The 15,994-nt window shown below is 48.5% G+C and overlaps 1 protein-coding gene across 1 annotated transcript in view; it reads right to left on the bottom strand.

The window, feature by feature from the left end:
- Window positions 1-15,994, bottom strand: part of gli3 (GLI family zinc finger 3) — a 101,971-nt gene that overhangs the window by 49,630 nt on the left and 36,347 nt on the right. The window contains exon 3 of the mRNA XM_069696454.1: window positions 13,238-13,483. Within this exon, the coding sequence (XP_069552555.1) occupies window positions 13,238-13,483 (246 nt within the window). The remainder of the gene's footprint in view (window positions 1-13,237; window positions 13,484-15,994) is intronic.

The following is a 15,994-nucleotide window of genomic DNA, read 5'->3' as shown; positions in this document are numbered from 1 at the left end:
TTATTTTAAAGACTCCACCTCTTCATTCCCACATCCGCCACTCCTCACTGAGTTACCCAGATCCCCCCCCTTTTTTTTTTGGTCTCTGGAGCTGCTCTTTCAGCCCTATGCCTCGACTGGACCCTTTTTCTGGCTCCTTCATCACTCCTTAGCTGCCTCCCTCCCTCCCTCCCTCCCTCCCTCCTTCCTTCCCTCTCGCTGTTGCCCGTGACTTTGCCGCATGGCAAACCATTCCGCTGAGGTTTATTTAAATCAGACTCAGAAGTTTACTTTACCACGGCCTCTATCTAAATAGAGCCTGCCACCACTTTTACACCAGTGCAGCTACTCCATTAGCAAGGCAAACAGCCCCGTGTCACTAGAGGGAATGTATACAGGCACAAAGAACAGAGCGCGGAGGGGGGAGGGAGGGGGGGACGGGGGGGACTTCATCCTGCAATCCATCTCCAGTGTTTCCTGTAGGGAGTCCTTACTGTTTACTCCGGGACTAAATTGCCCCTGCTCTTCTGGATATTCAGAGGGTATTCTCGTCCTCTTAATACAGAATACAGCTGGAGGGCACACGGGAAGCCAAAGCACACGTCACAGGTTTTTTTTTTTTTTTTTTTTTTTTAACCTTTTCCCGTTGCAGCCACACACACCACAGCAGCTCAAGCATTCCTAAAAGAGAGTGTAATCGCAACCGTTTTTTTTTTTTTTTTTTGTCCCGGTCGCATATGGTAAACCACCACCGGCAAAGTCTGAGGGAATTAAATACATCAACTCGGGGCCGATCAAAATGCTCAAGGTCTCTGAACGCTGGGTATCACAAAACTTTCAGCATCTTTTGAAATATAGAAGCAGAAACGTTTTTCGTCGCTTTCAAGCCATTCATCAGATCCTCAGAACTTCTCTCAAACATTTTAATGACCTCTGTGCAACTTTTCATAGCAGCAGTATTCCTTTGTTTTTGAGGGGATTTTTTTTTTTTTTTTTTTTTGCGTGTCTTTCAGGAGAAGGGATGGACGTTATTAAGACATGATTACAAATGGGTCTTAATGAAAGGGCAATTAGAAGCAAACTTTGACCAGGCTCATTAATTCTAATTCAACACAAACACACCGTGCCCGGGACCAAAAGCCAGCTTCCTCTTCATTAAAGAGAGGATGGTAATTGCCTTGTCCTTTATTGGACACTTGAATAATTTCAAAAGAAGAGGAGGGTGGGGGGGGGGGCATTGAGTGGATAAAGCCTAAAGCACATCATTTGCAATATACTTATTGGTTAATCTCCTTTCATAATGGAAGTTTTTTTTTTTGCCCACAAAAGGATCTTCGCTGTTCTCCAGAAAACGTAGGTGATGTGATACTCACGGAGGATTCTGGAAGCTGTCACTCGCGATTCTGATTTGTTAAGTTTTTTTTTTGATAACGCAAACAATTTCTCCTCTTCCTCTTTTGTTGTCGAGTCAGCATTGTGATTTTTTTTTATTATTATTTTTTTTTTATTGTCTCCGACGGCCAAAAATCTCCTTTCCTCGAGTGAGGGGTTCACTGCCTCTCCGCTCTAACGGAGTGTCACCCGCAGACGAGGGCGAAACACTCTTCCCTAAACCCGGCACTTCCCGTCGACGCTTCGCCGCGAGAGCACAAAGAGCCAGTGACAGATTGTCATAAGGCGGAGGGGGGAGAAAAAGGGGGCAGCCGGGGCCCGCTCAAGAAGGTTTGCGAATCGCTAATGTGGAACATATGAAGCCTGCGCCGCGGCCGCGACTGCCAGATTTCATTATGCCACCTCTCTCTCCCTCGCTCATGATCTCACTGTTTAGGCTCGAATGCAAGCGAAGGCCCGCAGTTACGACACAACTCCGCAACACTTCGCAGGGTGTGTTAAAAAAACAATTAAAAAAAAAACAACTAAAGATGCTCAAGACTTTGTGTGTTTGCATGGTTGGAAGTGCAAGTGCGTGCGTGTGTGTGTGTGTGTGTGCGTGTGTGTGTGTGTGTGTGTGTGTGTGTGTGTGTGTGTGTGTGTGTGTGTGTGTGCGTGCGCAGCTTCTGTCACTCCTTCCTGGAAGTGAATACAGGCATGTGACCTCGCTGTGCAACGGGGTACAACAGTTCTTTATTGCTGGTTTTTTTTTGTTTTGTTTTGTTTTTTAACTCACTCCTGATGATGTCACCTTGAGACAATTGGAACTGCGGTTCACATTATGACCTCCTTAAAAATGAGACGATGTGCAACCCAAAGAGTTTTTCCCCTTCTCCGATTGTTTCATTTTAAAGACTTTTGAAGCCTTATTAGGAAGGCAAACGTATCCATTATTCCACAGAAATGACTTGATTAAAGGTCAGAAAAGGTGATTCTCCACTGCGCTGCCGCATCTACGAGCTGACTACTAGTCTGGTCACCTTATTGAGACTTCTCAGATTTATCTTAGACAGACTGGGGTGTACTCCTTGGCAAAGTCTCATATTTTACATGTTTTCTTACAGTCTTATAAGAAGGTATTTTTCAGGTTTTAAGCACCAGAAACTCTCAATATAGTTTTAAACTGTTTATCTTGAACTCCTTTGGGGAGCTCCACTAGTCACAGGCTGTTTTGTGTCTGTGTTTTTTAAGGCATACTGATATCAACGACCCTCCCCTCTGATTGGTTGATTTTCTTTCTGAGTGACGCACACCCAGGCCAACCACAGGTTGTCTTTGATGTCTGAACGACTAAATTTCCCCAGTGTGGGATTAATAAAGTCTAAGTCTTGCTAGCTCCGTGACAGAATGGCTGTTTCATGCTTTCTTCTACATTAAAGGTTGGATGGTGATCTGCGCTGAGGGCCGACATGTGACATGGTAGCTTTGTGACATCACAAACTTACGGAAGTCCAAATAGCTCGTCTAAATTGTCGTCTGTTTATTTTGGCACTTTCACAGTATTGACGAAAAAGAAAAGGAAATCAGAATTGATATATTTCGGACCTTTTAAGGTGCTAAAAGCATCATTTTTTTTTTATTAATTAAGAATTAACTTCAAGTTTTGTGTTCAAGTAGCTCAGTATAAAAGCTCAACAGTTTTCTAGTCACTATTTGGCACCAACTCTGGACTCCATCAGTCTACCATCGTAAAACACGAGTCGCACTTTTGAACAAAATCCTTAAAATGCACAAAATCCGAGCGCGTCAGAGGATATTCTCCTTCAGACGACACGTCGGCAGACGAGCATGACTGCGAGTATTTCAGTGCGCGCCTAAACTGTGGGACTTCACACTTTGGATCCCACTTTCCTCCAGAATAGTGACAGCGGGCCTCTCATCATTATCGGGCTGGCAGGAGACGGAGAGACTCCCGACAGACTATCAGCAGAAGTAGCTGCCTCTCTCTCTCTCTCTCTCTCTCTCTCTCTCTCTCGATGGCAAATTCCCCCTCTGATGAGTCCCTTCACACCCCGCCTCTCATCACGTTTGCTTACACTGAGACCTCAAGCTGTTTGGACATGTAAATAACACTTTCGGAGACTGTTTAGCTAAGCTCAATGGGAGTTGCTGTTGACTTTTGGAGCGCTTTGCTTAATTACAGGTCCCAAATTGTTTCAGGTCTAATGGCCTAATTACCGCTGTATAAATTAGCCTAATGTTCTTGCTGTGCAGAGCCTCCTCTACTGTATGCTCAATGCTCGGGCGCTGGAGAAAACAGAAAAGATAAAAAGCGAGCCTTTATTCAGCAAAGACCAATAGTGAGAAGGAGGGAGAAGAAAGCAAGCAGAGAGGTTAAATAACAGAAGAATGTTAAGCGCCAGCTTGCCAATCTCTCTGCCATTCATCATATACGCAAGGCTGGCAGATCACACTCTGCCCTTCCTCTGTAAATCAATAGATTTTTTTTTTTTTTTTTCCCCACTCTTCCGCTGTGTTCTCTTCTGTATTGTTTTTTTTTTGTTTTTTTGTTTTTTTTGCTCCCTCGCTCGGTTGCTCTCACACCCTTAAACACAAACAGTCTCTCTGTGGGTAAAAGTAATTAACATGGTGGAAAGGAAGAAAAAAAAAAAAAAAAAAAAAAAGCGAGAGGAGAAAGTGAGTGGTAGAAAGAGAAACGTCTGCACGATAACAGGCTTTCTGCATTCCAGCGCTACTCGCTGTCAAGAGTAATTTGTTTGTCTAGACTGAACAAGTCAGTCAATGCCCATTCTCTCTCTCTCTGTTGAGTCTTCATGGTTCTACAAGTCTGTGCATATTTGCTCTGAGGCTTGACGTTTCGAGCAGGTCATCGCTTTGTGCCAATATTTACAAAGCTTAAGTGCAGGGCTTTCCTTTCCTTTCCTTTCCTTTCCTTTCCTTTCCTTTCCTTCCCGAGGGTCCATTTCGCTCGTGCATCATTCCCGGCCACTAGCTTCGTCTACAGTCGCTGCGGGTTTTTGCCGGCGGGGGAGAAATTGCGGGACATTTAGCCGCAAGTCCCGCGGCGTATTTCCTAATGGCGCTCCGGCATCCGCTCGACATTTGCCAAGTCCGTCTTAACAAATTGCCGCACTAGTCGGGAGGACCGTTCTCTTGCTGGAGAGCGAAGCTGAGCACGCACACGGCTCTTCCAAGGGTCCCCCAGCACCAATCCAAACCCCGGCTCTGCCCCCCACCTCCCGACCCCCCCCACCCCCACCCCTTCTCCCCTCCTCCTCCTTGTATCCCAGTATGGATCAGGGAGTGGAGGTTGTTTCACGAGGCCTCTGCGGAGCCCCGATCCATCTCCTGCGTTTGCCGAACGTCTCCAGATTGGGATAAGCTGGGGAGCAGAACAAAGAGCTATGCGTTGGTTCTCTCCCCTCACTCACTGCACCCTCTCTGCCCCACCACACCCTCCAGCCTCCCCCCACCACACACACACACACACACACACACACACACACACACACACACACACACACACACACACACACACACACACACACACACACACACACACACACACACACACACCAAGCCAGTGGAAAGACAGCAGTTTAGAAGCTGAAAACACATCACTTCTCTCTCTCCCTCTCTCTTTATCTCTCCCATCTGTCTATCTCCTTCTCTCCAAACAATGATAACTCTCGGAGAGAAAGGGAGTTGATTTAAACCTCTGTTTAACTCACCAGGACTTTATTTATTTAGCTTCAACTACCTCCGTGTGATTTATTCTACTCAAATATAAAGCAACTTGAGGGTTTGATCTTTCTGGAGATGTTTATTTAGAAATTGAGGGGGGCGGGAGGTGTGTGTGTGTGTGTGTGTGGGGGGGGGGGGGGGGTTTCGAAAGACTCCTTTTCAAATAACCTGTATTACACCCAGTCGGTCCACTACGCGGAGCGTGCCCGCGACATGTATATACAGTACGAGTTCAAGGTCACGTCGGTGACTTGTTCATGATTGCCACAGCTGCACCGTGACAGGCTGACCCCTCTGTAATCCCGCGTCCCAGCTCCTCTTCGGGCCTCTGTGCAGGTGATACTAAAACTGCATGCGGCTGTGTGATCGTGACTGTGAGGTTAATACACCTGCATTCTAACAACACTCGTACTGTACCGGCCACTGTTTGAGGAAGGCGGACTTCTTCCCTCATTTTGCTTCGAGGCCACCGACCCCAGCCGGCCGTTTTAATGTAACTTGGTTTGCGAGATGACATTTTTCAGGTAGCTGTTGTTCTCGCTTCGTCTCCGTGCGCTGTGAATGTCACATTGCAGAGACTTCTTAATCTTGATGACGAGCGGTAATCCATCACAGCATTGAGCATTTTTGTCACCTTTATTTATTTTTTGTTTTTGTTTAAATGATGTATTATCACCAGGTAATGTGGTTGAAAGAAAGGGGGATAGTTTAAGAATTCTCCTCCGGGGTGCGTTCAAGGGCAGTCTGACTTCCGAGGCTTGAGGGTGAGATGCAGAAAAAGCAGCGCGTTATTTCACTGCGGAGCAAAAGAAGAGGTGGCTTGATTCTCTCGACCATTACAAACCGGTTATAGTTTGAAAACAAGCTGAGGAATCTCAACGTTGATACGTTTCTTGAATTTACAGAACAGTCAAGTTCATAAGGGTCGCTCGGTCAGAAGCTCCTGCACGCTTATTTCCGTACCGCGTTAAATGTTGCGGGAACCGTTGGCTGGAAGTTGGGAAGTAAATCTGTAAAAATGTTCATGCGCACATGATCTTCAGTGAATAAACCAGCAGCGCAGTCCTTCCATGTGTTTTGCAATCAAATGGAATTTCCTCCTGTGTTGTTAAGTCTATCCGTCTCTTTTCCACTGAGCCCATACGGACATTGGACAACGTCCTGTTCACGCCTCCAGAGATGCGCGGCCATTACGTGGGCTAACGGGGGAAAGTGTGCGCCACAGAGTAAAGACGAAGCCCGGTGTCGCAGCAATCAGACAAACGGCCGCCGTGCTCTGCGGGGCCGGACAGGGTTCGACGCCTCTGGACCAATTAACTCTTACGAGTCCCAACAACATCTGGAACTCGGGTTCGCCTTTCCTCGTTCACTCTCCGTTCTGTCCGCATCGCTGCCACCTCGGCCTCTCTTTCACCCTCTCTCTCACTCTTGCATCGTCTTTCCTAATTCTTTCAGTTAATCCCACTCCCGGTCTATCGCTTTCTTTTTGCCCCTCTCATTATTCAAAGCGCATCCTCCTGATCTCTCCCCTTTCCCTCCTCGCAGCATCCCCAAAACAAGGACAAAGTTGTAATCCATTTACTGCACCCCTGTCAACAGATTCCACCCAAATAATCCTAAAAGACTTACAACCGGGTCGAGGTACTGTCAAGGGAAGGGAAGCAGAGCAGAGGCCGAATGCACAGGGGAAGGCAATGTGAGAGCCGTAGAAAAAGAGGGACGAGTGGAGGAGAACATACGAGGGGAGGCGGAGGAGTACAGACGGAGGAAACTTGTGTCACAGTGATTTGAGTCTTTGTCACGCAGGTGGCGCCCAGGGGTTCCCTCAGCCTGGGCAGAGAGACAAACTGGGGGCCCATGTAAACCTTAAAGAGGATTAACCCTGCCGGAGCGCTTTAATGAGACCTGAAAGTGCCGGGCACCGGAGAGCCCCGCTGATTGAGCCGCGCTCCAGTCGGATCCCAACGGTCCGCCGGGCCCAGTGGCCCGGCAGCGCTGCCGCGGCCCCCGTGGCCTGCAGCTGCCCGCTCACACTGAGCCACATCAAAGCAGGCCGTCTGGGACAGCCCCGAGATGGGAGGGAAGGGGAAGCGGTGGTGGCGGTGGTGGTGGTGGTGTGGGGCGGAGGGGGGGCTATAGGGGAGGTGGAGAGTGTGAGTGCGGGAGGAGGGAGAGGAAGGTGCCTGGATGGAGGAATCCCTTATCTCCTCCTGAGAGGATGCTGCTCTGTGGTGCGAGATTGTCTGGAGCTGCCACCTGTCCCAGGCATCTTTGAAGGCAACACTAAAGCCTGTGATGGGCCTGACCTCCTTGAGCTCCCATTCTTTTATGTCTCTCTTCATTTTCTGCTTTGTTACACCCCCTCCCTCCTTCCTCTCCACTCTCCCCGGCTCTTCTCTCTTCCTTTCTTACCCCCCCCTTTCTGTCTCACTTACACCCTCAAACTCAGCCTTGACTCCCTTTCTCTCTCTCTCTCTCTCTCTCTCTCTTCTCCAGTGATATCTTACATTTCAGCAGGCTGCTCGAAACATTTTAATTATACTCCGTTCATCAGCCGCGTTGTAGAACAATATATACTTGTGACCCTCCAGAGACAAGAGCAAGATACGGGCTGTTGCCTGAGGGGATAAGGGTGCTTATCTTTTGCCACTATGTGAGAGGAATGCAAATAGGGAAGACAAAAAAAAAAAAAAAAAGGAGCGATGAGATTTGGATAGACGGGAAACAAACATGAGGAAAGAAATGAAACTTAAAGAAGAGAGAAAAAGCTCCAGATATCATGCTGAGGAGAAGCCCCCCGTGAGTATTTAGTTGTCTTGTATTTTTAGTATGGGGCTTCATGTTGCAGTTTATTCTCCTTTTGGATGGACAAAATACAACAAATCTTCCTTTTTAAGCCTTCACACCAACAAAGTGCTATTGTTCCTACTTGCCTCTGTGACTTCGCTGATTAACCCAACGCATTTGAAAGGAAGTTAAACATACTGACAGATGTTGCTGCGATGATACTAAGAAAACACAGAGCGTTCTTCTGTGAGCATCTTCAGTTCTCCGGAAATTCTTCTTAATTCCTTTAACGCCCCTCCCCTCCCGCCCCCCCCCCCCCCCCTCCTTTCGCATTTAATCTCGTCATTGTTAATAAGAACTGCCATTATTCGCAGATATTCACTTCACACTCGTCAGCTTTGTGGTCTAAGAGCACCACATGACCTTAAGACGGTATGAGAGTGCATTCTCGAAGCACTTCAAACTCTGCTTAACCCTCTTAAATCATCAAAAGCTACAAAGGGGGCACATGCATGTGAGAATATTGCCTATCTTACAGCATGAGATGCCTCTAATAAGCTGTATAAAAGGGGATCATCTGATTATCCCTGGTGCGCTGGACCAAGGGGCCACAGCAGAGCACAGGCCCATGTTGTTCTTACTTGATGAAAGGCGGTGGATGGAAGGGATCCCTCTCCATTGCCTGCAGTGTGCCCCAGGCTTCTCTGTGCCGGCGCGCCGCTGGGGGACTACACCGTGCCACCATGCTCAAAAAGCCAATATTGAAACAATCACAAAGACAAACACTTACCCTTGAAACAGGCACGTGTCCTCTCACCCCAGGCTCCCCTCTGTACTCCCCAGTTCTTTTGGGGAGGAGGGAGGAGGGGAGAGGAGGGGGGGGGGAGGTATGTTTGAACCTGTATCCCAGCCAGTTGTCACATTTAAAGCAGCAAGAGACCAGAAAAGTTTGTTCTTTGAATGCAATCCCCCCCCCCCCCCGCCCTCCCAACAGCACCGGGCTCTAACTTTTTTTTTTTTTTTTTTTCCTCTTGCTCTTTTTTTTTTTTTTTTTTATTTGTTTGTGCCGCTCTTATTCCTTTCAAGACGTACGGAGAGGTCCGGTGCAGCCCGTATGAACCGAGTGACCAAGCGCTGTAATTAAGTGCAGAGAGTCCAGGGCTATTGTTGTGTGGCTCACGTTCGGTTTGATGACAGCCAGCTCATTCAGTTCAGTGGTCAGACGCATTTTGATATAGAGGCAGACAGAATGACGCCGGGGGCAGCGGCCGGCGTGCTACGGCCGAGTAGGCCTGAGATCAGCTCGGCGCAGCAGTTTAGAGTTTAACCTCTGTGACTGGACCCCCACCCACCACCACCACCACCACCACATCATACCCCCCACCCCTCCCTGCCCGGAACAGGTTTTACGCCACGGCTCAATGTTCCCAAGTGGCTTTTCCAGAGCGCAGGGGCCACTGTGATCCATGTAGCAGTCAACCTTTTGGCCAGGCTCAGAGAGCGGGGTTACTGCGATACATGTGGAGGAATCCTCTAGCCAAAGGATCCATACCTCCGCTGCCTCCAGCTTAGCTGGGTTGGTTTCTGAGATCAGTCAAGGACAACAAGGCTTTGGTGTGGGGGATTAGGCGGTGGCAGCCAGATCTGGACGAGACTTTTTTTTATTTATTTTTTTTTATATAAGGAGCTAAAGCAAAGACCGTTGAACTGAACACTTAATGCGTCTGGTCTGCCCCTATCAATGACCTACTGCATCAGAGATATACAGCACAGCCACAAAACGTATGCCTCTTCAGCATCAATGTACTTAAAGCATCATCTCTAAAAAAGCTTGTCAAGTTTCCCGTCCCCCAGATGCCCTCCTTTCATCAAACATTCTCTGCTGTTTTCGGAGCAATTTCAACATTTGCAAAGACAGAAGCACGACACTTTAAGTCCCTCCACAGATGCGTTTAGTCTGACAAAGAAGGGCCGAGAAAAAAAAAAAAAAAAAAGGCACTTTTTAAAAGACGAGGATCCCCTCAGAGGGAAGCGGGATATGGAAGGATATGGACTCTTATCCAGCAAGTGGGCTCACTGTTGCTGCAGGACCACTGACCGGCTAATCAGCGCACAATGTAAACAGATGTCGGCGCCGCGCATCCCATTCACACTCGCGCACAATTAAGATTTTAAAAAGACTTCTCCCTCATTAATCCGCATCTCAATCCTTTCTTCTTATCCCACGGCAAAGCCCCACGTATTAGTGTTGTGGTAAGAAGGATATGGACTCTTATCCAGTGTTTGCCCAAGAAAAGCGGCTAAGACTCAGGCATCACCACGATTAGCTAATGCTAACAATAGGAGCCATGTTTCCGCGGTGCCTCTTCCTTTTCTGCGCTGAAGTGGGTGTTAAGAAGAAGAAGAAGAAGGAAAAAAAAAAGAAGCAGAGTAAACACAGTCTTAGGGCCAAGGACGTAAGAGGAGTGGGAGATCGCGAGTCTGGGTGAATAGCAGAGATTTACCCAGAGGACAGACCCCTGAAGATAAGCCCCCTCCCCCCCTCCCCCCTTCGCGCTCTCTTCTCGCCGCTCAACTCCCACACCTCCCAGAGCTTCGGCACCACGTTAACGACCCAGCGGCCAGGTGTGGGGAGGCTGCAGGTGCCATCGCATTTAGGCACATTAAGCACTGACACACACCATCGCTAAGAGTAATCGGATTTACCTGGCTGTCTGCTGCATGGCGTGGCGTGCTGTGCAAGCGCAGCACAAAGGCTTAGGGCCCCCTCTCCATCACACACACACACACACACACACACACACACACACACACACACACACACACACACACACACACACACACACACACACACACACACACCTGGGATGAATTTAGGGGGTGACAAAGCCCTCATAGAGAGGGGCTGCCGCTGGTGGAGTAAGGCCTGTGTGTGTGTGTGTGTGTGTGTGTGTGTGTGTGTGTGTGTGTGTGTGTGTGTGTGTGTGTGTGTGTGTGTGTGTGTGTGTGTGTGTGTGTGTGTGTGTGTGTGTGTGTGTGTGTGTGTGCGTGCGCGCGTTCAATTGTGTATGGAACCAGAAACCAGAACAGGAGCCAGTGGCTTTTTTTTTTACACCTTGTGGTGCACGAGTGGCGACAGATGCTACAGGCTTCTGGTTCAAAGCAGCTGAGGCGAAGGAGGGGTGGGAGGTTTAAAGGAGACCCCTTTCGTTCTGCTGACCCACAGACCGCCAAAGCTCCCGGGGACGGCGCTCTGGTGCTGGGTTCAATTAGACAGAATGGGACCGCCGCCTTCAGGGACACCCCATGTCCTCAACACCTGGGGCCAGGAGGAGGTGTTTTACACGGCAGCGCTCTCATCTCGGATCATAAGTCTCCCCGAGCACAGGTACGATCAGAGATCTGACGGCGAGACATCGATGAAAAAAACAAACAAAAAAAACACAAAAGCACCAGACGTCATTCAGACTTTGGGTTTCCGAGTAGAAAATTTGGTCGTTTTTCATCGTTACCGGTGTTATTTCTCCTTCAATTTCTGCTAATCAGTCGTGTTTCTACGTGTAATTCTCCCACATCTACTGACACTAAGCCTGCGACTGACAATTTACTTTATCGGTTATTCTGACAACAACTTTTCCAGTTGATCTATCAATCATTTTGTCACGCCAGTCACAACATCCCAGAGCCCGAGGTGACGCGTTCGAGTCGCTCGTTTTGTCGAGACAATAGACGAAAACTTGAGAACATTTAATTCACAATGACATCAAAAGGAGAAAAGCAGCGATTCATTGTATTTAAGAAGCTGAAACTGGCAAATGTCTGGCTTTTTTCTTTCTTTTTTTTTTTTTTTTTTGCTGCAGAAGAAGACTAAAATCGACGTGCATGGTGCCGATGGTGCTCGACTCGACTCTGCCTCATGATTGCAGTCTTCCAGCCCTTCGAGTGCCGCGGCACAAAGAAAGCCTCTTGAAGCTCTGCGGCCCTTTTGACTTTTTTGGTTGTTGTTTTTTTTTTTTTTTTTTGCTCTCTGCTGCTTTTGAACTCTCCATTTTCAGACTGTGACTTTTCCTCATGACCCCCAAGCCTCGGCATGACCCTCCCCCCACCTCCCCATTCCCACCCCCAAAGAGCTCCAGTGGTCTGGAACCACCACAGCTCCTTCACACATACCCACACACATACATAAAATGAGAAGTGGCAGTGTTGCTGAGTTAGGTCAGGATGTAATGGGCAGTAATGTTCTGCCCTCGAGGGCCCCGTCCACGGCACCATCGCCTGTTTTTAAGTAACCTTTCCCTTTTAAAGAGGCACCTTGGTGACTACCAGGCACCCGAGCAGCGAGGGAGCCGGAGCTAATGAAGTGGCTGAATAAATGGAGTTACAGTATCAGGTCTGGGTCCACTGGACTTTTTCATTACTGCCACTGGATTAAAATCCTTCTGTCTCACTCCGTCTGCCCCAATTCAGTGCCAATATAACCGAACTAAACAAGCCATCACATCAAATCCTTGTCTGCAGGCAAAAGTCCTGGCTACAGTGGCCGCCAAATTAACCTCCTAATCAGCCTCTTACTCCCCAAACATCTATCTCCTGTTCTGTTCTTTCCACGTACACACACAGCTTCACTTTTATCTAACTACGACTGTCTATCTGACCTTTGTTTCAAATTATCTCCGCTATCTCACTCAAGCCACAGCTCTTCCTTCACCTCAATCTCCTGGGCTTCATCTCCTGCTGTCTCTCGCTCTCGCTCGTTCTCTCACACAGTCTCCGAGTCCCAGAGAGAGAGCGAGAGAGAGAGAGAGAGAGAGAGAGAGAGTAGGGGGTGGTGAGGTTTGACTCGGCGCTGCTTTGGGGGCTTTGAAGTGTGTGTTGATGAGAGAAAGTGGAGTACTGTGTTCAGACAGGCCCCTAATGAGGGAATTAAGAAGCTACGCTGGCCGTTCCCCATACTAACTTCTCAGGCACAAAACAAGACGTGTGTACGTGTGTGTGTGTGTGTGTGTGTGTGTGTGTGTGTGTGTGTGTGTGTGTGTGTGTGTGTGTGTGTGTGTGTGTGTGTGTGTGTGTGTGTGTGTGTGCGTGCGCGCGCACGTAGAGGCGAGAGCGAGCGTAAAAGACGGGCTAATCTGTCAGACTTAATCAAGCATCTGGCAGTCCTGCCTCTCACCTACAGTAAAGAGGCAAAACTGGGCCTCAGCATTTTGGGGCGCTACAAACATGTCCTTGAGCTGCGGAGTTCTCTTAACTTCTCAGGACAAAGTTAACACGTTTGTGGGTTTTTTTCCTTCCCCCATTTCAAACGAGCAACAGCAAAGTATTTTCGTGGACTTACGATAGTGCGATTCCAGGTAGCCGTTGCGGGGGTCCATGGCGAACAGCGTGCCTCGGTACGGCAGGGCATGGTCAACCAGATGTGGCAGGGACCCGTGCAGCTCCTTCTTGAGCAAGGAGGGGCGTTCCTCCGTGGAGGTGGAGGGCTCCTCGTTCACGCTCCTGTCGGGGGCGCCGGGCCTCCGGGCCTGGGAGCTGATGGCATTGCGCCGCTCTCGGTGGTAAGGCGTGCCTAAAGTCTCGTCCTCTGCCGGTGGTAAGAAAGACAGACGGACAGAGAGACAGAGAGAGAGAGAGAGAGAGAGAGAGGGAGGAGAATTTGATGTTAAAACTTGGGAAGAGATATCAGAACAGCAGTAGTGAGCACGAGGAAGTCTGTTCACGTAGAAGGAGCAGGTGAAGGGGGAGGAGCAGGAGATCAGCTCTGCCTTCACCTGAAACCTACTGGGGCATTATGGGTGTAAATCTCGCCAGGGGGTAATGCCCTCCACCAGTGCCCAGATGTGGGAGTTCAGAGGCGGGCAGTGTTGCGAGTAACCGGACGCCACGGGTGAAAATATCACAACCTCTTCATTTCGTGCAGCTCGGGTGTTCTTACATTCAGCTCTGTGTTCTTTTTTTTTTTAGATAGAAATGGTTTCCCATGGAGGAGGCAGCAGCGCAGGCTTTCAGTCCACATTCCTAGCTGCCCATTAACAAGCGTCATGGGCTGTATCAACCCTCCCCCCCTCCCCTTCATCCCCTCTCAATCTTTTTCTCTTTTCGCTCTCTGAGGGGAAAATTAGGCGGAGTGGGACCTCTGGAGAAAGCTTCTTGGCATGCTGCGCAAAAGAGGATAAATGCGGAGTTGAGTTCAAGGGCTGAGCTTCACCAGAAAGACGTGACCTTTGACCCTCGGTCCGACCTCTAATCTGACATGCATGAGGGTCAGCCGGCCTCCTGACCCGGTATTAGTCTTGTTCTGCAGTACGATACCACAAGCGAGTAACTTAGAAAGTGACGTAGCATGTCTGGCATTCTGCTTCAACGAGATGAATTTAAAATAGGAATTTCCTGCTGCCAGGTGGATTTCATTTCGTTTAAAGGAGAAGCATGTAAATGCTGCCCGGTTATTTAGGGCTGAGCATGATTGCGAGAAGTGACGTACTGAACTGGACTATTCACTGCATTGTAGAGCGATCACCGTAATGTAACAAACTCATCGTGTAGCGTGTCATGTAAGAACCAACTACCATGAGGATTGATTATTCATATAGTACATATTTTTCTAGCAATAAACAACCTTTTTGTGTTCGGATGCATTACGATGTGTCGTACCAGGAAGGGACGGGCATTTCAAGCACGAATGCTATTTTGATATCCGCTGGGAACGAGACCACACGTCCACAAACACACAGGGAGACTCGCCGTGAACTCAACAAATGCCATCAAACTTTAACAAACGGGAAGAGGAGCGCGTCTTCAACTATCATCTTTGAGATGACGGCCGTTGTTTGCTCTGCGCATCGAACATCGAACTTATTTCTTCTGGTAGACTTCAAATATTCCACTTGTACTTGGATGCGGTTGCACTGCACCTCACCTTTGTTTTTTGAAAGGACTTTTTTTTTTTCTGCACCACACACCCTTTTACCGGAGACTTCTCCCGTCTTGGTTGGCAAACAGCTTTAAGGTGCATTACCGCCACCTTTTGGCAGCAGTAATGATTTACGACCAGGCGGCGGTATTTTTTTATGTTTTTTAAATGAGTGTTTGAACATTTTTAAAGAATCATGACGGTCTCTGGTACCAACTGCACTCTGGAAAAGGAAGCTCTGAGCCTTGATTACATTGCATAGCCTTGTAATCCTTCATGAACCATTTAAATAGCAGTAGATAATCACTTCTTTTTTTCTTAGTCACCTGAGTACCTTGTTGAATTATTGGTCTAAACTGGATGGATGCATGTGTCAACCCACTCTGATTACATCTAGATGGATAGAAATATTTGGTACTTTCGATCTCTAGTAAAAAAAAAAAAAAAAAATCCTTTGTCAAGTGCAACCCTTTCACTTTTTACCCAGAGCCCCATTTTCTCCATGTTCAGTCCTAGTTATGTGCAATTGTGATTTCACCGTAGAGGGTGCTGGTCGTCGGTGCGCTCCGGTGTTCTGTCTTGCATGAACGTCGCTCACTGAGAACCTGGCAAAATGCTGTTGTGCCGGCGCCAGAGGTTCTGGGAGTATTAGCTGCCCTGGCGGTGTGAGCGGCTCCCCCACCACGCACCGCAACCCACCAGCACCCAACTGCCAATTAGAAAACAGAGGAGAAGGGGGCCAAGATTAAAGAGCACCACCTTGAGCACTGAAGAGGGCCCGCCACAGAGCGGCAAGCACTTCACAGAAGAAGAGAAGCGATCAGAAAGGAGGAGGTTGAGAGAAAGACGCGCAAAAAGGGGAGAATGAGATTGAGAGGTGAAGAGAGAGAGAGAGCGGAGGAGGAGGAGGAGGAGGAGGAGGAGGAGCAACCCCAAGGGTCCCCGCTTTTATTCCCCTCACTCTCCCACATCCATTACCTGCGTTCGGGGCCAGCCGTGCCCTCGCGCAGCACTGGCAGCGGATTCAAGGATTCGTTAACGCAGAACTGACAGCCAGAGAGGCAAGTCGCTCTCATCCGCTGGAAATGACGGTGTCAGTTATGATATAAGTATTTAATCCTATACTGCACAGCCAGTGATCTTATTAAGGGAATAATGCAACTTATACGGTTAAAGCTGGAT

Source organism: Brachyistius frenatus, unplaced genomic scaffold (genome assembly GCF_029030835.1).
Source record: "Brachyistius frenatus isolate BFR_SWC_R1_liver_20210118 unplaced genomic scaffold, ASM2903083v1 Contig_21, whole genome shotgun sequence".
Classification (NCBI taxonomy): Eukaryota; Metazoa; Chordata; class Actinopteri; family Embiotocidae; genus Brachyistius; species Brachyistius frenatus.
The sequence above is the reverse complement of the archived record's forward strand: the minus strand, read 5'-3'. Positions and strand labels throughout refer to the sequence as shown.